The sequence below is a fragment of the Cervus elaphus genome, chromosome 11 (genome assembly GCF_910594005.1).
Source record: "Cervus elaphus chromosome 11, mCerEla1.1, whole genome shotgun sequence".
Classification (NCBI taxonomy): Eukaryota; Metazoa; Chordata; class Mammalia; order Artiodactyla; family Cervidae; genus Cervus; species Cervus elaphus.
In genome coordinates, this window is record NC_057825.1 from 78,782,188 (window position 1) to 78,807,601 (window position 25,414).

Consider the following 25,414-nt stretch of genomic DNA (forward strand, 5'->3'; position numbering starts at 1 on the left):
CGACTTCTTTTAAATGAAAACATAACCCCCATTTGTTTAAGCCGCAAAGGATTGCAACAGAATTCCTGTTACAGTAATATTGAAATATACACAACATTAGTTTTATGGGTAATTTTCTTGGTGATTTCCAGGTAGACAGTTTACAAGTCTTTTACTCTTCTCTTTGTATGTATTTTTTCATTTACCAAAATCCTGACCAAAAAAGAAACATTTTACCAGCAATTCTTACCTATTTATAATGCTTTTTTAGTATATCACTGCAACTTGAATACACACTCTCTCTCCTGGGCTCAAATCTTGGAGTAGCAGTGTTAAAAGGCATGCAGGAGTTTGAGTCAAACAGAAAGCTACTATGTTGGCACTCAGGGACAGTTTCAGCTGCCTGCTTGTAATTTATTAGAGGGACACTTCCTAGAGTTCTAAGCCCAGGATGTTTCTGAAGCTATAGGGTCACTTAAATGTTAACTAGTAATAATAGGAAATACTGGAAACAAAACAGAAAACAGCATTTGTGTTTGGAACTTTGAGAGTAGATCCAGTTGCCACATTTAAAATCTTTACAGCAATCCTATAAAAGTAGGAACTATTATAATCTCCAATTTTAAGAATTAAGATTCAGAAATTAACTTGCCTAAAGTTGCAACCTAGACAGTGGCCAGGCAGCATTAGCCCAACCTTTTCTGTCCTATATCATAGCAGACAACAGATAAAAGCAGACATGAGGTTATAAGACCAGCTGGTGGAAGCAGACAGCAAGGAGAAGTGAGAGCTGGAAGCAAAGCACAGAACAGAAGATAATTAGAAAAGCAGAGTAGTTGAGCCTTTCATTATAGCCTCAAAATGTATTATAAAATTTCACAGTTCTTAAAGATATCTCAACATAATACTTTCATATGCTCTAAAGATACAAGCTGCCTAACTGGGGAAGGCTAATTAAGTGTCATGCAATTGATAAACCTGCCAATTCTCAACACTTCCAAGGTCGTCTCACCGCCCAGTGTCACAGGCTGATCTTTCTGCATCGCACAGCACACTAACACACATATTAACAGATCTGAGGCGTTTCTGTACCTGGAGAAGTCTGCTCTACTGAGAGTCAGGGGAACAGGTTCAGGCCCCAGATCAGCCACTATGTCAAGATGCGCTCAAGGACAAGCCACTTACCTTCTCTGAAGACGGAAACTCAGGCTCTTGGTCTATAAAATGAGGTCTGAGCTAACGTGCCACTGTAGAATTTTATGATTCCACAAGATTACACTGTATTTGATAATATTCTACTTATTAAGACATGGACTTTTAAAAACAGGTTGGGATAAAAAATAATTAAAATTTTGGTGCCTGGTAGGGTAAACTTAAGTAGTCTGAAAATCCCTTTTAGTGGAACATTTGATCATGCTATATATACAATGAGACACTGTTACTCTACTATTCCATATCCCAACTGTTAAGATAATAAATTGATTAAAAGATGTAATTTAAATAAATTAATGGATGCCAATTCATAAGTTTTGTCAAAGGCAATAAAAATATTTTGGGTAAGTTATAAAATTACAAGGTTGCCTGTAGATCAGTTTATTGGCTGGTTTTGGCACATGGTACAAAATATGCTCCCCTCCCCCCCCAAGAAAAAAGAAAATAAACCAAAAAAGGCAGTAAGTCTCTTCTCTGAATAGTAAATGGCCTGGGTTTTACTTATGTATTTGCTTTTAAAAACGCATTATTTTATTCATTGCCCTAAAACTCTTCTGTGGTAAAGACTGTTGAAGAATCTGTGCCACTAACTCATCAAGTAATTTGATAATCCTAAACTGATTGCTAACACAGATACCAAACCACCTCATTTTCTAGAAAAACCATAGTTAACATATATTGAGTACATTTATTTGCCAAGCACTATTACAAGTATTTTATATGCCTTGTTTCAATCCAGTGAAGTAGAAAGTACTACTAAATTCACTCTATAAATGAGAAAACCAGAGTAGAAGGTTTTAAATAGCTTGCCCAAGGTCACATTTGTGAGTGGTGAAATGAGAGTTAAACCCAGGTGGTCCAACCCCAAGTTTACCCCACAACCACTGCGCTGTGGCTCCTGCCTTGTTGGTTCTGTCCTCACTGTGAATATGTACGTTTAGAGGACAGTGAACAAATCTTAGGTGTCTCCCAGTGCCTGGAACGCTTCCTGAGTTAGCAAACTGCCTGTGATAAGATAGGTACTCAGTATGTCTGTAACTGAACCTAAATTTCATCTTACAATGATAAAACCAATCAATCAGAAATGCAGTAAACTAAAAAAAGTATGCTTCTATTCTTCATAGAAATTATGTTCTGTTTAGTGCTACAGAGGTCACACGGAAACGAAACTGCAGTGTCGAGGATGGGTAGGATCATGGGACACCGAGCTTAAAACAGGAGAGGTACCCTTCCATTCCTGACTCACTTCATCTTAAAAACGCATTATTTTCTAAGGATTTCCTAAGGAAGTAGCTTTGATATCAGAAACTGCATTAAAACTAGTAGTCAGAGAGAGACAAGTATTAAACTTTCATCAAAGGAGAAATCTTTCTAGAACTGCAAGGGCACTGCAAAATTCTGCTCTCAGATGATGTCAATTTTCAAAGATAGAGACTAAAGTTTCAATCTGCTAAGTTTAAAGGTGATATACATCAATGCAAACATTTAACTCTTTTTAAGAAATAAAATTTTCCAATAATTTTATAGGTCAATTTATTTCCCTTCACTACTTACAGTGCACTTTCCATGTCTGCTATACTTTCTTCCATTTTCTGAGACTGCATAGAGGTAAATGAAGTTGTCATGAGATCCTACAGCCAGGAGGGTGCCATCTAGAATGAAACAGGAAAAAAAGTCAAATAGAGAAATACACCGACAGGTTTATTTACGGTCCCTTTACTGGACTGATACCAAATAATATTTTACAAATGTTGTTAAATCTCATCAAATTAATTATTACTTGGTCTTTAATGAATGACTCTTTCCATCACTAAACATACTTGAAAACCAAATGGTTATCTAGTCAAGTGCACAATCCCTTCTTGGAAATGCTCCATGGGCCTTGGACTCGGATCTTAGCTTCATCTCTTTCTAGTTAGCTGTTACAGACTAGGCCCAAGGAGGTTAACCTGGTTTTATAGGTTTAAGTATACAGGATTCATATGCCAAGCTGAGTGTACAACTGTTCATTTCAACCGAGGGCATGTGATCTCTTCAGTTCTGGGGTAGGTTCTCTTGGGAAGGGACCGTGTTCTCTTCTATCATCTCCTCCATTGTACTTATCACATAACAGATGGTCAATAAAGTTCATTTGATCTTGGGGCTTTAAACGCTACATTTGAGCAGTTATTTGCTATTATACCACTGAAAAAAGTCAAACTAAAACAGAAAAGGTAACCTTTTCTTCTTCAAAATAACTCTTGCCAAGCTTATAGCTCAAAGCAAATACTTTTCCTTCCTTGTTCAACATAGAGAATAGCATTCTCGGTTTCCTTTGATATGACTTAGAAGCCATCGAAAAGATCATTTGGATTTCACACTGATCCAACAACTACTGGAATATATTTCTGAATATAAGAAAATGTCACTTGAACTGTGTGGATCAAAACCATATTACTACAGGGAAAAAGGTGTTGGAAACTTAATAAATATTCTGAATAAAATACAAAAGAATTACTCAAAGTAGCCAAATGAACTGACCACATTCTTATAATGAGTTGCTGAGTATTTTATCTAATTAACAAACCAATCATTCCTATGTAAACAGTAAAAAGCAAACTAAAGAGATTTTTTAAAGAACTTGAAGGGCCTATAAAATCTGTATTCTTTGAATATTATTATAAGTTGTTTTATATCCTCTTATATACAAAGAAAAGATTGCTAAGTTTATTAACATTCAGCCTAATACCTATTCAAAATTCTAAGTAGGTGTAGTTTAAAAAAAAAAGGTATTTGATTGCTCTGTATTCTGCTTTCAACTGCAAATGCAGTTGTAACAGTTTGTTCTAAATTTATGTTTGCTTGATGATTTAGAATACTGTTTAACTTTAGCAGATCTTTTTCAGTTTCCTACAGCAGAATTAAATCTACTGTTGGGGAAACATATTCAATACTTAGCAACTTTAGAGAGCAGAGAAAAAAGTAGTCAGCATTACTGGAAGTGAAATATGCAACTACTGAGAAAAGCCGTAAATGCCCCAGGAGTGGGAGTAAACCTGCCTACCTACTGAGTAGCGCATCACCGAGAGCTGCTCATTCCCGTCTGTGTGGATAGAGACTAGATCTCTGCTTTCTGCATCCAGAACAAACCACCTGTTAGGAAGTAGAAAATCAACATTTTCCTCAGACATTAGCATTTATAGAAAAAAAATGGCTGCTGACTTTTTTCTCCCTTTAAAAAGAAATTTTAGAAGCTCCAGTGGCGCAATCCGTTAGCTCGTGGTACATATAAAAAGAAATTTTAATAATGCCCTAAAGCTGGACACGTTACCCTTTTCTAATGAAGGATGAATTCATTTTGCAAAATGTTACTAGATGCAATATACTTAAACGTATGGGCCTAGGCATGTTCTCATTTCTATTTAGGTATTCACTGAATGCCATGGTGTCTCTTTGACAGGCACTGTCCAAATAGAAAATGACAAGATGATCAGTGTTTCTGAAAATTACACTAGAGCCAGGGAAAAGGAAATGAGCTAATTAAAGCACAATTAAGTGCTAATCTCACCGATGGTGACTATGTATAATAGAGGAACTCAGAAGGAAAATAACAGCAGGCATAGAAAAACCTTTAGGGAGGATATATCAGTGGAATATGGGTTGAGCTGCACATTGAGGGTGAATTACAGGCAGTTCATGCAGGAGTGACAGCCGCACTGCCAGGGAGGTGGGAAGAAGCATGGACAGCAAGACAGTGGGAGGGAAAGGCAGGCCATTCATTTGCTGAGATTTCAAAGGGACCAGCAGGGGGCACTCTACCTCTCCAATAACCCCAACACCAGCATATGCAAGCTCTTAAATTCTCTGAAAAGCAGTTTTTCAATCACATTTATAGGAAAAGTCAAAATGGAAAAGGTCTCTTGATAGGTAAAACAATGATTTATATCCAACTCCACAGTAAGTGACTCTTATCAGACCCTTTTCTAAGAGCAGGGTGAGGTAAGGGGTACAAAGCGAAGACTGGGAACTAAGGAAGGACAACTAGAGGACATAAAAGAGAGGAGAGCAGGTTACGGACAGCAGGCACAGGTGGTTGGAGGAGCTTAGAGTTGAGACTGCCTGGTTCAGATCAGGCACTAAACAAATATTTACAGAATGGACAAATGAACAAATATAAAATGTCTCAAACATGACAGATACTGTTTTAGTAAGAATTACGTAACTGAAATACTGTGTGTAAGAAGAAATGGTTGGAGTGGAAAGAAGGGGACAAAATTGGAAAAATAAAATCACTATCTTAATTTCATGGAACTGAATGGGACAAATGAGCAGCAAGTTTTGTTCTTAATTACTCAGATGGGAAAAGTTCCACCACTAAATTCAACAGCAGGAGTCATAATGACAGTTCCTTCTAATCCTGAAGCATTATAGTAAGTATCTGAAAAGAGACCACTCTTCCTTCAAATAACTTGTGAGTTATGGGTTGAAATTTCTAGGTACTAACCTAATTAATAATTCTGCCTTTTACTCAGTTAAGAGAAATAGCTTCTATTTGTAAATATCCAAATTTATGAAAAGTCAATCAGCAGGAAACTGGCACTCTGAAACCCCGGGCTCATGGTTTGATCATTTCTACTTCAAAAGGTGCATAAGGAACGTACTTTATTGCAACTGGACAGTATGCAGAGATTATAGGTTTCTTCTCAGAATGTAATTCATTCATCAATTTTCATGGCTGCCACCGTGAAACTACTCTTTAGCCAAGAAATGCCTGAAGAACAATGAGACACAACGCTGCTCTGTGGGCTTTAAGTTTTTAATGAGTTTATGTAAACACTTCACTATACTTTCTTAGGCATTTAAAATTACCAACTTTTATTTTGAAGAAGCCTCGACTGATATTGTTTACAGTTCAATCTTCCTAGGAAAACTGAAAACAATTTTACTGCTCTGAAAACTCTCTTTAAAAGTAATTTTTTTAAAAAAAGGCAATTTCCTGGTGGTCAAGCGGTTAGGACTCTGCACTTCCACTGCAGGGGGGCATGGGTCTGATTCCTGGTCGGGAACTATGATCCCACATGGCAAAAAAAAAAAAAAAGTATTAAAAATCCTCCAGAATGTCTGTTGGTATATAATATGTAGAACCTAAAACTGAGTTATTTACTGGTGAGAGATGGTAGCTCTCAAAAAAGAAACAAACAACAATTAAAAAAACAACAGAAAACCCTCTGCTTACTTTTTCCGTTTCTTTAATTGCACATGTGTGTGCTTAGTCGCTCAGTTGTGTCTGACTCTTTGCAAACCCCTGGACTGTGGCCCATCAGGCTCCTCAGTCCATGAGGATTCTCCAGGCAACAATACTAGAGTGGGTTGCTATGCCTTTCTCCAGGGGTACTTCCAGGCCCAGTAATCAAAGTGGGATCTTCTGCATTGTAGGCAGATTCTTTACCAGCTGAGCTATGTGGGAAGCTATCAGAGATTAATTCTTTCACTCGTGGCGAGTAAGTTTTAGTAATAATTAAAATAACTTTGTTGTGAAAAGTATATAGCAATAATTTTAAGGCTCCCACCCTTTTCAGTGCATGAATTCACATTCTACCTTCAGAAAAGACTTTCTAGCTCAGGACCTCTATCCTTAATGAAAGTATGGAGAAGTAAAGGAAATTTTCTACAAATAAATAATTTAAGTTTTCACTGTGCTGAATTGCATTCTCATTCTAATCTAGAGTATATACTCTGGAACCAAGCTTCTGCTTCAAAGAATCATTATGGGGCTCTACGTGGCCTAAAGGATCTTTCTAAATGGAACTGCTCAGCATCAGAGGTGGGAAATCTTTGGCCATATACTAAAACTAATTTGACTGTAAGTCAAATAACCACACACACTACCACCATAATTTGCTGATTAAAAAAAAAACACACACACATTGATTTCTTTAGTGGCAAAAGGAGAATCATAAGATTTCAGAGCTGGAAAGTATCATATGTTAAAGTCTCTAAATGAATCTCTGTTCATAAAATGCATTAAAAAATATTCATCATCATATAAAGTGTATCCTCTGGGTGGCAGGTTTGTAACTTTTTCCCAACTGCTTTTATGATCATGAAGGATCATGACGTTTCAGAGCAGGGAGTAATCACTGAGAATGTGGGTGGTTTAGGATTTCATCCTATCAAATGTGCTGAGAATCAAATGGAGAGGAACAGGTAAGAAAGGACAGAAAGGATTGAGGTGTATCTGAAGGACAACAACTTAACCACTCTGGCTGGAATGGTGAGGGAGAGATTTTTAATGGGCTTTAAACGCCAGGCTAAGAAGTTTGGATTCCACTGTTTAGCTATCAAGAGGCCTTTAAGGAATGTTCTATTTTAGTTAGTTCATAGTTTCTTGCGTTGGCTCAATCCACTTCCGCTGTTTGATATGAGCTCCTAACTCTTCACTGCCTTCTTAAGATCTCAGAACTCCTACAAGGCAGGACCAGCTCCACCTCCTTTGGGAGGTGCTCTCTGACCACTCAGGTTCACAGTAATTTCTCTGTTGATCTTCAAGTATTACTGCTTGTTTATTCAAGTAATACAAGATCAATATGCAAAAAGAAGTTGTATTTACATATACCAGCAATGAATATTCCAAAAATGAAACTGAGAAAACAATTTCATTCAAAATGGCACCAAGAAAATGAAATACTTTGGTACAATTTAACAAACGTGCAAATTTGTACCCTAAAAACTAAAAACATCCTTGAAGAAAGTTGAAGACCTAAATAAATGGAAAAATACCTGTTCAGAAATTGGAAGGCTTAATATTGTTAAAATAGTGACATATTCAAACTCATCTATAAAGAAGAAAACACTCCTTATCAAGGCTTCTTTGCAAAACTGACAAGCTGATCTTAAAATTCACGTAGAATTCAAGGAATCCTGAACAGCTAAAACCACCCCGAAAAAGAACAAAGTTGGAGGACTCACATTTCCCAATTCAAAACATAATGCAAAGCTATAATAATCAAGACCAATATTGCATAGGATGAACATAGAGATCAATGGAATATAAGTGAGAATCCAGATTGAAACCCAATTATGGTCAACTGATTTTCAACAAGGGTTTCAAGTCTTCACTGCAGGAAGAAAAGTCTTTTCAAAAACAGTGCTAAAAAAAAAAGAAAGAAACAGTGCTGCAACACTGGATATCCATATGCAAAAGAATGAGGTTGAATATCTATACAAAGATTAGCTCATATCATATACAAAGATTAACTCAAAATAAATTGAGATCTCAAGGTAAGAGATAAAACTATAAAATTCTTAGAAGAAAATGTTGTAGTCAATGTTTAAGACCAAGAGAAAGAACAGATAAATGGTACAGTATAAAAATTTTAAACTTGTATGCAATAAAAGTTACCATTAAGAAAGTTAAAAGGGGAACTTCCACTGGCAGTCCAGTGGTTAAGAATCTGCCTTGCAATGGGGGGGACTTGTTTTTGAGCCCTGGTTGGGGAACTAAGATCCCACATGCTGTGGGGCAACTAAGCCTGCACACCATGCCAACAACTAGGGAGACCACTCGCTGTAATGAAAGGTCCTGGGTACCACAACTAAGACCCAACACAGCCAAATAAATATTAGAAAAAGAAAGAAAGAAAGAAAGTGAAAAGACAACCACTGGAATGAGAGAAAATAGTTGCAAGTCATACATCTAATGAGGTACTATATCCAGAACATATAAAGAGCCCTTACAACTAAGAATAAAAAGACAAATCAATTCAAAGATAGGCACAGGATATGAAGAGACATTCCTCTAAAGAGGCCATACATAAATAACCAATAAACACATGAAAAAGATACTCACCATCATTAGCCATCAGAGAAATGCAAATTAAAACAATGAAAAAGCACTTCACAGCCATTAGGACGGCTGTAATCAACACACAGGCAATGACAACTGTTGGTGAGGATGTAGAGAAATTGGAACCCTTATATTTTACTGGCAGAATTGTAAAATGGTATAGCTGTTGTGCAAAACAATTTGGAAGCTCCTTAAAATGTTTTAAACGTAGTTCACTCTACTCCTTGGTGTATACCCAAGAGAACAGAAAACATTTGTCCACACGAAAGCTTGTGTATGACTGCTTAGAGCAGCACTATTCACAGAAGTCGTAAAGCGGAAATATTAATTCACATGGTTATCTGAGGTACAGCCATACAATGGGATGTTTGGTGACAAAAGGGAATGAAATGCTGATACATGCTGTACAACATACATGAACCTTCAAAACATGTTACGTGAAAGAAACTAGTCACAAATCACAATTATATGACTGTATTTATATGAAATGTCCAGAATAGGCAAATCTATAGAAATAGAAGGTAGACCAGTTACTCAGGGCTGGAAGTGGGTTGGGGTAATGAGGAATGACTGCTATAGTGTACAGGGATTCTTTCAGGGTTAATGAAATGTTCTCAAAGTAGCTTGTGATGAAGGTTCCACAACGCTGTGAACTTCTTGAAAACTACTGCACTGTATACTTTAAAAGGGTGAATTTTAAGGTATGAATTAAATCTCAATAAAGCTATTAAAAAGACTCCTTACTATTAATATATAAGGAATAGCAATGTTGAGGAAGCAGTGTGTCCACTTAGGGCCATGCATTTCATTTTTTCCCTTAGAAATTGTATTCATAATATAGTCTTTTAAAATGATAATTTTATTTATCATTGTGATAATTTATTCACACTTGTGCTTACTTCTTGATTACAAGTAGAAGATTTCTAGATATGGACATGAACACATCTTTAAACGTGTTGCTAGTCACCTTTTCGGGATCATGAACAATTTGGATAATGTGCTGTATTAAACTTAAAAAAAAAATTCTTGCCCTCAGTGTGATTTTTTGCAGGCTTAGGGTCAGTGATAATAATCTGAACGGTTACACCGAGGAATTTTGTTTTAGACAATAGAGCCAGGTGTTCACAGACCCATGCAAAAAATAATAATAAATAAGAAAAGTTCTCTAAGAATCAAAGGCAGGAAAATGAACACTGATAACTACATCTCCCCTAGATTTTAGTTGGGGATCAACTCTACACTAGAAAGAACTGACTGACAGCACTTTTGAGTTATATCACTCATTCCTAAGGTTTTTCCTACTCACAACTCCAAAAGGAAACAACTGGCTTAGCTAAATCACTTACATTAAGTAACTTTTCCTTTTAAATTTGTTAATGATGACTTCACAGTTATACTAAATGTTAGAAAGTAACTTCAGTAAGTTTCATCAGATCTGCTTTTCATTAAAAACTGGGGCTCTGTATGTACACATATGTATATATTGTACATGCATCCAGTGAAGGGGTTGAGTCTCAATGATTCAAGTCCTTCTAGCACTTCCTACTTCACTCAGTACTGAACTCATTAGACACAGTAAATGCTTTTAAGTCACTATGTCAGGCAGTGACTCAACCTTCTAAGATAAACTCTCCTTGCAATATTTCTAAGTAATACTACAAACACCATAAGCACATCTCAAAAGTGGACTGGTGGAGTCCTGGAAAGAGACAAGCTTTAAAACCACATAGAACTTGAATCATATAGAACCTGAGTTAAATCCCAGCTCAAGCACAAGTGACTCACGTGACTTGGGTCTTGGGTTTCCTGTTTGTGCAAAGGAGATAATAACGGACATTTTGTTGCATTCTTGTTAAAATTTAAAGTACAATATGAAAATAATTCAGTACAAGGTGTGTCATCAGACTGTGAATAAATGGTAGCTCTTATTCTTACTGTTTCATTGATATTAGCATTTGTAATATCTGTTCAGCTGCCCCCAAAACAGATCTGAAGTAAACTCCTTTGTAGTTTCCTGAAAGCCAGTTCACCACTATAGTTTAGGTGATTCTTACATGCTTAAGACATATATTTTTTGTAAAACAGGAAATAAATTTCCTCCAAATTCTACAAAGTGGCCTGCCATATGCCTGTTTAGTCCAAGTAACAATCTATTAATGACATGTATTCTGACGAAATCTGAGATAGGAAAGCCATCTATATTTGTAAGTTATCACCAATTACGCTCCCAAGCAGCCTAATTCTAAAATTCCACTATTTCAGAACCACTCAAATAACATCTCTAATTACATACCCACATTTCAAAGTTTATCTTTACCTTAAAGACCTGTTCTTCCATGATTCTGAGCACTGTAAATGAGGATTTTGAAAATGTTTTGATTTTCCGGAGGTATTAATTTGTATCTAACAGCCAAAGGGGAAATCGTGATTAGAAAAAAACTCTAAATGGCTAAATTTAGTTAGAATTAAGTAAACTGGAATTAAATAAATCATCTAGTCAAAGCTATGGTTTTTCCAGTAGTCATGTATGGATGTGAGAGTTGGACTATAAAGACAGCTGAGAGCGAAGAATTGATGCTTTTGAACTGTGGTGTTGGAGAAGACTCTTGAGAGTCCCTTGGACTGCAAGGAGATCCAACCAGTCCATCCTAAAGGAAATCAGTCCTGAATATTCATTGGAAGGACTGATGCTGAAGCTGAAACTCCAATACTTTGGCCACCTGATACGAAGAACTGACTCATTAGAAAAGACCGTGATGCTGGCAAAGATTGAAGATGGGAGAAAAAGGGGACGACAGAGGGTGAGATGGTTGGATGCCATCACCGACTCAATGGACATGAGTTTGAGTAAGCTCTGAGAGTTGGTGATGGACATAGAAGCCCGGCGTGCTGCAGTCCATGGGGACACAAAGAGTTGGACACGACTGAGTGACTGAACTGAAATAAACTGGATGATTTGCAATATTTGTTACATTCATAAAAATATTTATATGAGTGTGTTCACAATACTTTCACCTTATTAGAAATCAGCATTCCACATTTTTTATGGGTTTAACTTTTGAAAATTGACTTTATATTTTTCCTCTGCCTCTTTAAAACAGAAACTAAGCTATTTGTGATGAGGGCTACTTACTAGCAGAGGCAATAAAAAGGACAATTAAAAAATCAAATAATAAATATACATTACTTAATAGCCTTGGAAAGGTACTATACAAGGTCTGCAAAGATAAGTAATTAATAACAATTTCAAGAAACATACCTTTATTATTTACCTGTGTAGCATTCAAGAAGGAAAAAAGCTATAGCTCAAACAAAAGCTCAACTGGGTTATTTCAGATTCAATTTCCTTCCCTTTTTAAAGATAACGAGGACAGAAGTTTTCTGATACCATAGAAAATGTCACAAGGGATGGTCAAGTCTTGCTGAACTGCCGCCTTCCTTAGTGAAGCCTGTCCTGACCTCCCTGTTTATCATTTTGTAACTGTACCCTTCCAGATCCCTCTTCCTATGCTCAACCCTCCCCCATCATACTCTTCATTTCTCTAACTTCATTAGTTAGGGCTTATTTTTCATTCTGCCTCCACCCCTGACACGGTGAAGTGTGAACCCCGTGGGGGCAGGGGTTTTCGCCTTGTGCTGTGACGGAGCCTGAACTCCCACAATCGGGTCTAACAAATGGTAGGTCCTTAACAAGAAATTACTGAGCAATTAAACGAGTATACGTAACAGAAAAGAGCAAAAGGTATAAAGCTGTGCCACTTAAAAGACCAATTCTCCAGACCAGACAGAGAACATTCCTGGGTTAAACGCCCCACCACTTAAGAGTACTCCGCTCACGTTTCCCTTGGAGACCCTACCTGCCTGAGTGCGTTCCTACGGCCACCACTGTGCCACCTGGATGAAAGTCTGCACAGTGTCCCGGTTCCTAGAAGAGAGACAGACAGCTGTTGGGAGCACACGAGAAAGTCTCCCTAGATCTACGGGAAGAGTGGCAAACATTTGAAAACAACTTGTTTCACATAAACATGGAATCTCAATCAACTTTACTACAGCCAATGGGAATACCACATGGACATAAGAGGAAAAAGAATTTCAGAGCAGGAAGGGGGCATGCTGGCAGAGTGGGAGGGGGAAAGGCCCACCAGCTTGCGGCGAGGCAGTGGAACAGTAATAAGGGTAACAACAAACATTTGTACAGTTCTTTAGAGTCTGCAAAGAACGTGTATACACCTTTTAGGCTAGAAAAGGTGAATATCTGGGTGGGGTAGGGAGGAAACACAGTAAGAGACCAACTCAAAAAGAAGACAGTAGAATCTGTTAGTGAGTAGTACTTACTGAACCCAACTGCCCCACCACCAGCAGCCCAAACATGTCCGTAACAATTAACACTCCATAAAGATGTGAAATATTCTTGATTTTTACTACTGAACCTGACAGAAAAGTTGAGCTTCTATCCTGTTAACTTGCTTCTTTGGAGTGGGTTCATGATGTACTTTGTAACTAAACACTCTCCCCTTATTCCTTCCTCCTTACTGAACTATAGCAATACACCTGGATTTAACCAATACTGAGTCCTTTTTGCTTTGCTGCTACCAACTGCCAGTTTTAGGGAATTTCTGTGGGGAAATTATAATCACATTTTGCTTTACTCACATCTACAAGCCTGGTCCATTCCAGCCTGTGTTCCACCGAGTTCCACATGCACACCTGTCTGTCCTGAGCACAAGTCAAGAGCAAGTCTTTGAAGGGATGTGTGGCAAGACCCCAAAGCTCATCTGTATGACCCTGAAAAAGAAACATGCCCATTATTATAAGAAACAAAGGGTATCATCAAAATTTTCAGTTAATGGTTAAAATCATACAGCTTACCTGTACTTCTATTTGGAAGCCATCATTAAATGTTCCTCGTAAAATAAAGTTTCGTGATGTGCCAACCAAAAACTGATCTGCCTTTCCTTCTGCTACAGCTCTGATTGTTCCATACTGATCAGGAACCTAAAAAAAAATTTATAAAGCCACCAGACACACAATACAATGTATTAATCAACCTGTAGACTGAAGTTATAGCTGTACACAATTATGCGGTAATAAATGACCGAATTTCAAATTTGAAAGTACAAGGTAATTTTATATTAATAAATTATTTATTCAGACATTTACATTTTATACACAGAAGTTATAATGCATTTTCAACATTCTTTGCTTCAATTTCATTTTTATGCTTCAATTTTAAATTCATACTTTATATGATTTCAAGAGAAGGATTATGAGTAGGGGATAAAGGAATAAGTTCTGAGAGATTACATGAAGACTGTGGCCTGATTTTGCTACTTACTGGTTATATTATTTTGGGTAAGCCATTTAGCCTGAGACAAATTTCTTTGTTTATAATATGGGCGTATATCTTCTTGGAAATAAAATCCAAGAGCAGTGCGTCAGAATTCTCTGTTTAAGAGATTTTGTCTGCAAAGCATGTTGTAAGTAGAGAAGACTGCGCGTAAATTCAAACTTTAAGTCACCAACAAATAGAAGCAATATTGAACTGTGAGATTTGCCTTTGCTCTGACAATCAGTGATTTAAAACACTATTCTAAACCATTTCACTTCTTGAGATCTCAATTCAACTTTCACTGAACACATAAAACCTGTTAGGTTTTATGGACATACTTCGTTTATACCATGAAGCAGACATACACAGAGATATAATCAGCAATTATTATTAAGCCCATCATTTAAAAGATTATTTTTGAATTTTAAAATTAAGCTGGTCATCTTGTATACCAGGAATAGAATATTTGATAAATGTCTGGCAAATTTTAAGTTTATATGGTTATGTGATTATTTTTGGGTCACTAAAAAATAATGTCAGAAATAAGTAAGCAAGTTAATTATTCTGCCCATTTTTCTTATTCTTTCAAATTATTTGGCTTAGTGAATAGTCCTTTTTTTCCTGGTTTATTTCAAGGGAATGAAATGACAAGAATGTATACCAAATTTTCCAGAAAAGTGTAAGTTATCTTAATGTGGGACAAAAGACATGAGTTTAGAGGGTTTAACATTTTAAAATGTTTATGTTCTGTTTTCATCCTTACCTCTATTTCTCTTTCAGGATTCAGATCATGATCCCACAGAATTATTTTTCTGTCTTTCCCGCCTCCAGTTAATAACATCCCATTTCTCATCTGACAAAGTGTGAACACACTGCCATCATGAGCTTTGATTTGTTTGCTGATCTGATAAACACCTAACATAATGAGGGGTAAAATAGAAACACTAGTCATAACACTTTCCATCAGATTTTAGTGTCTTTTTGGGAAAAAACTTCAGCAGAACTACAGAGTGAGTAATCAGAAGTTCTCATGACTCAACGATCAAAAATCTATTTCCAGCCAATTCTTCCACAAGGCAGATAGCAAAGCTTAATAAAATCTTTGGCATTCATGCCTATATTTAGTTACTCTGAAAATAATTCAAAATATATTCTTACAAAAAGGTAGGCTAAAGTAGTGACAATTCCACAGACAGGAGGGGATATATTAGCCTCAGAACTTTACTATCTCTTACAATCATCTCATTTAACAGTTCAGGTAGATATTACTCCTCTGATTTTATAACTAAGCACACAGGTATAGAACTGGCTTAACCAACACCACATGGTTAGCTAGTGACAAAGCTGTGACCGGAACTCAAGTCTCTTATATTTAGTGTTCCTTTAAGTTTGCACAAGAGTCTTCATTTCCTCTTGGGGCTAGTCATAATGTTTAACATTTAACCACTGTTGACCTGGAGACCTTCTGCTCTGCCAAGGATAACCCCTTTTATTTGCTGAGATACTGGGGAAGGTATGGGGCAGAAGAGGCACTGGTGGCTTGGAGCAGTGGCTTTGGACCAACCAGAGAAGTATTTTAAAAACTGACAGCTATACCAGTGTGAGAGCTCAACGATGGCCCAGTTTTCTTGTATGCTCTTAGCACTTCACAAGCACCCAGGAAGGAACAAGGCAGGTATAAAAATATAATCAAAGCCTCTTTTTATCTGAAGATAAAAGAGTTTGGTACTCAAGCCCTTTTCCTTGGTATTCATGATGCCTTACTCAGAGAAGGTCTTCCTCGAGTTAAGGGAGCTCAGCCTGCTGCTCCGTGATGACCTAGAGGGGTGAGAAGGGGTATGGGGTGGAAGGGAGGCTCAAGAGGGAGGGGATAAATGTATACTTATTGCTGATTCATGATGTACGGCAGAAGCCAACACAACACTGTAAAGCAAGTGTCCTCCAGTTAAAAAAAATTAAAAATAAATGAATAAATAGAAAGCAGGGGCAGCTTGTATGCAATGTGCAAAACAAAATTTATTTTAAATACTCAATGCTTAAAAAAAAAAACACACTAAAAGCTTTTTGGAAGATGGTATCTTTCAGACTAATTACCAGGTTCATAATGGCCAGGTAGAGCCTGGTTTAAACATGACCAGTCAGTCAATAAAATACACCTTAAGATTCCCTTGGCAGGGGCGGGGTGGGGGTGGGGTGGAAATTAAGTTTAAAAACTATTCAGTGGGGGAAATGGATGAAGCCGGTTAAAGGTACAAACTTCCAGCTATAAGTTCTGAGAATTTAATGTGTAACATGGTGACTACAGTTAACAACAGAGTATCATACATTTGAAGATGCTAAGACAGTACATCTTAAAAGTTCTCATCACAAGAGAAAAATCTCTAACTATGTGAAGTGATGGATGTTAACTAAACTTATTGTAGCAATCATTTTGCAAGATAAACATATAGCAAATCACCTTATTGTATACCTTACACAAAGTTATGTGTCAATTATACCTCAACAAACTGGAAAAAAACTGTCCATTTTCTAATAAAATTGCTCATCAGCTGACAAATGGATAAACAAAATGTGGTATTATTCAGTGACAAAAAGGAATGAGGTACTAATACATGCAATAACATGGATGAACCTTGAAAACATTAAGATGCAACTGAAAGAGGCTGTTCACAAAAGACAATATATTTTACGATTCCATTTACATGAACTGTCCAACACAGGCAAATCCAAAGAAGGCAAGTGGTTGCTAGTGACTGAGGACAGAGAGGAATGGGAAGTGACTGCTAATGGGCACAGTATTCCATTTTGGGGTGATAAAAATATTCTGAAGTTAGACAGTGGTAATAATTACACAACTCTGAATATATTAAAAATCACTGAATTGTACATTTTAAAATGATAAAATTTTATGGTATGTAAAGTATAATCTCAGAGAAGATGTTAACTGAGATTGTTCATTTACCATTTGAGCTGCATTGTATGTTAATATTAACTAAAATTTGTAGGGCTTTGGTATCTTAAAAAAATTATGCTATAGTTGACTCTCAATATTACTCAGTGTGAGGCAGCTAGTGGCACAAATAACTTAATAGATGGGTATCTCTGGCAAGGAGAAAGGAAAGGGCCTGCACGCTTTGGAGTAGACCTTGCCTGATTCAGCAGAGCTGGGAGCAAAGCTCCAACAAACTTGCTATTCAGGTCAACTGCCTCAGCTCACATCAACATTCATCACCTAAAAATACTTTAAACACTGAACAACACAACTGTGTCCAGTAGGATACCCAGCCAATTATCTATCATGGCTCTGATGTGATCAAGAGAGAAAGAACATCTGAGAGACGTGAACTTTCTGCGAGTATTGCTGGCTTTATTTGGGCAGTTAAAAGTGGGGGTGAGGGGCGTGAGGGAGCATGAGCTTATTTTTCTCATGCATGGTCAAATTAACAAAAGCAGTCTGAGAGTACCATGTGAGAAATTATAAAATGCAGGGGTGTGGTGTTTTACAACTCTCCCTCAGAAAGCAGGAAAGTGAAATACAGCTTTTCTATTTTTAATTCAGTCTTCCCTACTTCTAAACATAACAAATACCTTGTTAAACACTTAAGATCTTCCTAGAAAGACAGAATCTCAGAAAATGGAAAAACTGAAGAACAAATGCTCCATCAAGAATAAAAATACTCTATGTTAGATAGTATTTACCTACAAAGTAATTTATAGTCGAAGATTTCCTTCTCATGGGCCTATATTTCTGACATTCTAATTTAAGCCAAATAATGTTTGAAATACCTGCCAAGAAAAATAATTATCCTTGTATTTAAAAACCTACTGTACCTCCAGGCACAATCATGGCCAAGTCTATCCAAGCTTAACTGCAAATCCCCCCTTTATTCTCAACTCTAACAGAAACAAGGTTTCCATAAAAAGCAAGTTTATCTTGACTGCCAAATAAAGACTGTTTGGAGGGCTTTCTGTGCCTATTTAAGTATAGAATCCAATGTTAGGGAGACTTTAAAATTTATGTTATATTCCTGTATGTGTACTCAGTCACTAAGTCATGTCCACTCTTTGTGACCCCATGGGCTGTAGACCGCCAGGCTCCTCTGTCCATGGCATTTCCCAGGCAAGAATATTGGAGTTGGGTTGCCATTTCCTTCTTGAGGAGATCTCGACCCAGGGACTGAACTCACATCTCCTGCACTGGCAGGCGGACTCTTTACCACTGACTCACCCAGGAATCCCATTATATTCTCAGCAATGTGCAAATGTACCCATGTTGATTATTTGGTGAAATGGTGTTTCGAAGTTCCTTTAAGGAACCTGGTAAAGATTTAAGAATAATGAACATTTTAAGGGGGGTATAGATACTTTCAACCTCCCCCTCAACTTAAAGAATCCTGAAATTTTTCATGTAAGAAAAACTCTGAACTATTTCATGTATGTGGGGAACAACAAACACTTTGTACCCAAGTAAGAAACAGAAAATACTGAAACAACGTAAGTGTCCACAGATGGATGAATGGATAAAGAAGATGTGGTATATACACAATGGGATTAAAAAAGATAGAAATCCTGCCATATGCAACACAAATGAATCTTGAGGACATTAAGCTAAGTGTAAAAAGTCAGAGAAAGACAAATAAATACTATGAGATCTCACTTATGTGTAGAATCTAAAAAAAAAAAAAGAATTCACAGAAGACAACAGGCTGGTGGTTGTCAGAGGTGGGGGTGGGGGTAGAAGAAATGTGTGAAGGCAGTCAAAAGGTATAAGCTTTGAAATTTAATGCATAGCATGGTGACTATATACTTTAAAGTATTTTTGAAAGTTGTTAAGGGAGCAGATCTTAGAAGTTCTCATCACAAGGAAAAAAATTATAACTGGGAGGTGATGCATGTTAACTAAACTTATTTTGGTAATCATTTTGCAGTACACACAAATATTGTTCTCATCACAAGAAAAAAAAAATTGTAACTGTGAGGTAATGCATGTTAATTTATTTTGGTAATCATTCTGCAGTACAGACAAGTATCAAGTCATTATACATAAGGTTACATATGAAAAACTATATATATTAAGCTAGACAAGGTTATATATGAAAATATTATAAAACTGGAAACACAGGAAACAGAAAATACTAATTACTTTGAAGATTCCCCTTAATTTACATTTAAGATAAGGAAAAAGTGGTTTGGAAGCAAGTGAGCTCCTTATGAGACATAAAACAGTTTTCGTTTGTCTTCTATTCACTAGAATAAAAGAATTAGCTGTGAAATTATACATTTTTTCCTGCAATTTCCTAAAGTCCCTTTATCAGATGCAATTATGACAGTATACTGAAATTTTGGTTGATAAAGACTGCCATGGGTACAGAAATATCTTATTAGGGAATATGTAAACTATCAATCTATTAAAATTTGGGGCAAGAATTTAGAAATGGAAACTATGAACACCTGTTCTGATCCCGTCTTACACATTTATTTTACTAAACTCACCAAATCCTTTCTAGCCTTACTTACATAATGGAAAACTCCACATATAAAGGAAGAAACCAAATTCTCAGCAAGTTCGCCCATAATAGGGTCAGTCACATAGCAAATTTCAGCAGCTTGCAAGATTAGATTTTCTGTTTTCTGTTTGTGCCTATGTAGATTTTCTCTGCACAAAGGGTAAGGCACCAGTTTTTCAGACAAAAACAAAAATAAATAAAAACAATTCGGAATCTTTACCAGCCTCTCATCTTGCACACTAAGGCCAATGAAGGGTGCATTTATAGCCAAACTCTCAGACAGGTAGGATAATATATGTCAACAATTTAAGTCACTGTTTTGATAATATAATACTGTTCCCATCATTTCTGATACTGAAAATATATGCCTAGGAAAGAGAAAAGACAGTAGGAAGAAAAAGAAAAGAGAGTGGGGAGGGTAACTAATAATACTGCTCTTCTCTCTTTTTTCTTAAGGATCCTCAACCAGAGCTTCTGGGTCAGTGAACACATGGAGATCTGGACAGAGTGTTATTCCTGGAGAGGGCAAGGAGGTTCTAGACAGGTCCCTTCCCCAGGCCTTGTCCTAATCACCTTTCTCATCTGACTGTTCTTGAGTTACCTCCTTTCATCATAACTGGTGATCTACTTTGCAATGGCTACAGCGCTCAGGCCAGGTGCCAGGACTGGAAGGAATTTACTGTCCATCCGCCATGATGCCTCAAACTGCACATATGGTCACTTGCTCACACTAAGGATGATGATGGTGGAAGATCATCAAATTGAAATGAGAGAACTCATTTCAACTGCTAGTTCTGAAGGCTCTCGGCTAATTAACAGATGTCTTCAATTCTTGGTTTATATGTATGGAAAGGGCTTCCCTTATGGCTCAGCTGGTAAAGAATCAGCCTGCAATGCGCGAGACCTGGGTTCGATCCCTGGGGAAGGATCTCTGGAGAATTCCATGGACTGTATAGTCCATGGGGTCGCAGAGTTGGACACTACTGAGCGACTTTCATACATGGAAAAGGGGTGTGAAGTGGAAGACAGTAATGTCACAAATATAAAAAAAAAATCCTCAGGGAAATGTCTCAGGAACCTCAGGCTGGTTCCCCATAACCTCCTTTTTCTTTCTCCCTCTCCTACTAATAAAGAATCTCTCTCTACTTCCAATTCACTGACTTTAGAACAAGGTGTCTAATTTTTCTCTCATAACCTTCTACCTTGAAGGAAGTATTATATATGGTTCTCTGGATACTGTTTCAGTTTTATTGTCCTTAAACAGTACGGATAAATAGGGTTGAATAAATGCTATTTTTTTCAATTTAATTTTTATTTTGGAGTATAGTTGATAGAAAATGTTGTGTTAGTTTCAGGTATAAAGCAAAGTGATTCAGTTATACATTATCTATTCTTTTACAGATTCTTTTCCTGTAAAGGTTATTATAGAATATCAAATATAGAGTTTCCTGTTCTATACAGTAGGTTGTTGCTGATTATATATTTTATATATATTAGTGTGTATGTGAAAAAAGGCTATTTTCAATGCCTTTCCTCTGATCTCTTCATGTACCACAGAAAAAGACAAAGTGGACCTGTATATTTGAGCACAAATGAGACTTGAGAATAAAATATATCTGTATTTTTAAGGAAAACTAATTTGAGGTAATACTGAATGAACTCCAAGGCCCACTACTGGGGGTGGGAAGAGGAGGTGTAGTGAGAAAAACAAAAAGAAGAACGGGACTAACTATGAATTTATTCTTTTTTTCTCTCTGCTCCCATTTTACCACATGGCCATGCACGCTGCTCTCACAGATACCTCCAGACTCAGTCCAGGCGAGAGTGAATCCTTTAGTCTGTTGCTATGTTTGGAAAAGGAGATGAGAAAGGGAGAATGTGTACCACAAATGTAGTAATTGGGACTATCTTTCTATGTTACAAATAACTGTGTTATCCAACAGCTGTTAAGGCACTTGTGGAATCTACAAAAAGGTACAAAATAACTTATCTACAAAACAGAAATAAGAGTTATGGATGCAGAAAACAAACTGACGGCTGCTAGGGGGTAAGAACAGCAGGAGAGATAGGAAAGCCTTCCTCGGTGATTAGTACAAAGAAATAGAGGAAAATGACAGAATGGGAAAGACTAGAGATCACTTCAAGAAAATCAGAAATACCAAGGGAACATTTCATGCAAAGATCGGTTCAATAAGGACAGAAATGGTATGGACCTAACAGAAGCAGAAGATATTAAGAAGAGGTGGCAAGAATACACAGAAGAACTGTACAAAAAAGATCTTCACGACCCAGATAATCACGATGGTGTGATCACTCACCTAGAGACAGACATCCTGGAATGCGAAGTCAAGTGGGCCTTAGGAAGCATCACTACAAACAAAGCTAGTGGAGGTGATGGAATTCCAGTTGAGCTATTTCACATCCTAAAAGACGATGCTATGAAAGTGCTGCCCTCAACATGCCAGCAAATTTGGAAAACTCGGCAGTGGCCACAGGACTGGAAAAGGTCCATTTTCATTCCAATCCCTAAGAAAGGCAATGCCAAAGATTGCTCAAACTACCGCACAATTGCACCTATCTCACACGCTAGTAAAGTAATGCTCAAAATTCTCCAAGCCAGGCTTCAGCAATATGTGAACCGAAAACTTCCAGATGTTCAAACTGGATTTAGAAAAGGCAGAGGAACCAGAGATCAAATTGCCAACATCTGCTGGATCATAGAAAAAGCAAGAAAATTCCAGAAAAACATCTATTTCTGCTTTATTGACTATGCCAAAGCCTTTGACTATGTGGATCACAATAAACTGTGGAAAATTCTGAAAGAGATGGGACTACCAGACCACCTGACCTGCCTCTTGAGAAACCTGTATGCAGGTCAGGAAGCAACAGAACTGGACATGGAACAACAGACTGGTTCCAAACTGGGAAAGGAGTACATCAAGGCTGTATACTGTCACCCTGCTTATTTAACTTATATGCAGAGTACATCATGAGAAACGCCGGGCTGGATGAAACACAAGCTGGAATCAAGATTGCTGGGAGAAATATCAATAACCTCAGATATGCAGATGACACCACCTTTATGGCAGAAAGTGAAGAACTAAATAGCCTCTTGATGATAGTGAAAGAGGAGAGTGAAAAAGTTGCCCTAAAGCTCAACATTCAGAAAACTAAGATCACGGCATCTGGTCCCATCACATCATGGCAAATAGATGGGGAAACAGTGGTTGAGTTTATTTTTTTGGACTCCAAAATCACTGCAGATGGTGACTGCATCCATGAAATTAAAAGACGCTTACTCCTTGGAATGAAAGTTATGACCAACCTAGACAGCATATTAAACAGCAGAGACATTACTTTGCCAACAAAGGTCCATCTAGTCAAAGTTATGGTTTTTCCAGTAGTCACGTATGGATGTGAGAGCTGGACTATAAATAAAGCTGAGTGCTGAAGAACTGATGCTTTTGAACTATGGTGTTGGAGAAGACTCTTGTGAGTCCCCTGGACTGCAAGGAGATCCAACCAGTCCATCCTAAAGGAAATCAGTCCTGAATGTTCATTGGAAGGACTGATGCTGAAGCTGAAACTCCAATACTTTGGCCACCTGATGCGAAGAGCTGACTCATCTGAAAAGACCCTGATGCCGGGAAAGATTGAGGGCAGGAGGAGAAGGGGACGACAGAGGATGAGATGGTTGGATGGCATCACCGACTCAATGGACATGAGTTTGGGTAAATTCCGGGAGTTGGTGATGGACAGGAAGGCTTGGCGTGCTGTGGTCGATGGGGTCGCAGAGTCGGACACGACTGAGAGACTGAACTGAACTGAGGGGATAAGGAGGAGAAGGGATAAATTGGGAGACTGGGACTAACACATACACACTACTATATATAAAACAGGTAACTTATAAGCACAGGGAACTCTACTCAGTACTCTGTAATGGCCTATATAAGAAAAGAATCTAATAAAGAGTGTGTATATATATATACCTATAGCTGATTTACTTTGCAATCCACCTGAAACTAACACAACATTGTAAATCAACTATACTTCAATAAAAATTTTCAAAAGTTAAAAACAAAAAAGGAAGGAAAAGGTTCTTGGGCCCATCTTTTTTTTAAGTGGATAAGGAACCATTTTAATGACTATTTAGAAAATGATACCTCTAAAGTTTGCAGGTGTTCAGTTTTAGTATTCTGATAAATCTAATTTCTCACAGGCAGGTCTAAGGTTTCAGCTGGATCCCAACTCCAACAAGTAGAATTCTGAAGTAATGGAGTCTGATTACATGATGTATACTACTGTATACTGTATTACATGAGGTATACTATTCTTATACTACCCATTTAAAAATAACTTCAAGCTTTTAACAGAGAGCTGCTTTTACTGAGAGTAATGTTAATCCTGCATGACTTCTGTCATTTAGCCACATAAGATACTAGTTTTCCAAAGCTCCAGTTTCAGAATAAATGTAGAGTTATCGCTCTTTTTCAAGGATAATCTTTCTTCTGATGTCCAATTCAGTTATTCCCATCTCTCTTATGAGTTTTCATCTTTTTTCCACCACAATACTCATTTTACTTTTAGGTTTAGTCAACCTTAAAGACTACTGATTCGAGTTAACTCTACTTTTCATTCCATTTTCAACTGGGATTCTCAAAATTCTCCATTTAAAAACTGGCTATTCTACACTCAGCTGTTCTACAGCCTTCATTTTTCTATTGAAATTGTGAACTTTAATGGTCTTTTCTTGGTTCTTATTCTTCTTGACCTTCTTATAGACCTCCTTCCTGATACTCCTGGGAACTTTCCCCTCTTCCTTTTTCAGGAGCACTAAATAAAAAGTTCTGTCTTACTAACTTTTCTTTTTTAAAAATCTGTAATCCTTGCAGGCTCTTTTCTGGTCATCTAATTGTGGGACAAAGTATCCTTGGCCTCATAGTTCTTCTCTCTTCCATGGTGAACTCAATCAGTTTTAAGGATTATTGTGAGTAACTCAAAAAAATCCGTATCTTTAATCTCGATTTGAATTTTCAAGGGCTTAGTATATATTAGTTTAAATTGATAAGAGCAACTGCAAAACACTACTATTTTTTAAAACAGTATTTCCTTCATGCTGGCTAGCTCTTGTTTCTGTTAACACATGACAAATTCATTCACACTATCCTGGAAGTGTCATTCCTTCATGCTGGCTATTTCTTGTTTCTATTAACACATGACAAAGTTATTCACACTATCCTGGATGCGTCACAGTCATAACCGTTTTTCTCCCTTAATATACACTGATCCGTATCTGGGATTAAGCTTCCCTATCTTCTGTAGTGTTCTACATTCATTATGGTTGAGCTTAAATACCATTTCTTCTGTGAGGGCTTCACAAAATATTGAAGACTGGGGTGACTTCTCCCTCAATCTCTATAGTTTTTAACATGGCATCTGTATTATCTTTTCTAATTATTTTGTATTAATCTCCTGGAAGGAAAGGTAGTCAAATGTAGGCTATATATGCTAAATAAATGAGTAAATAATTTGATTTAAAAAAAGGTTGTTATGAAGAACTGT

The 25,414-nt window shown here is 37.1% G+C and overlaps 1 protein-coding gene across 4 annotated transcripts in view; it reads right to left on the reverse strand.

Moving 5' to 3' along the window:
* EML4 (EMAP like 4) overlaps nucleotides 1-25,414 on the reverse strand; it is a 150,509-nt gene that overhangs the window by 11,055 nt on the left and 114,040 nt on the right. For all 4 annotated transcript variants that reach the window (XM_043918158.1, XM_043918157.1, XM_043918156.1 and 1 more), the window contains 6 exons: nucleotides 15,109-15,260; nucleotides 13,886-14,011; nucleotides 13,670-13,801; nucleotides 12,874-12,941; nucleotides 4,235-4,323; nucleotides 2,746-2,843 (listed from right to left, as the gene is read on the reverse strand). In XM_043918158.1, coding sequence (XP_043774093.1) covers nucleotides 2,746-2,843; nucleotides 4,235-4,323; nucleotides 12,874-12,941; nucleotides 13,670-13,801; nucleotides 13,886-14,011; nucleotides 15,109-15,260 — 665 coding nt within the window. The remainder of the gene's footprint in view (nucleotides 1-2,745; nucleotides 2,844-4,234; nucleotides 4,324-12,873; nucleotides 12,942-13,669; nucleotides 13,802-13,885; nucleotides 14,012-15,108; nucleotides 15,261-25,414) is intronic.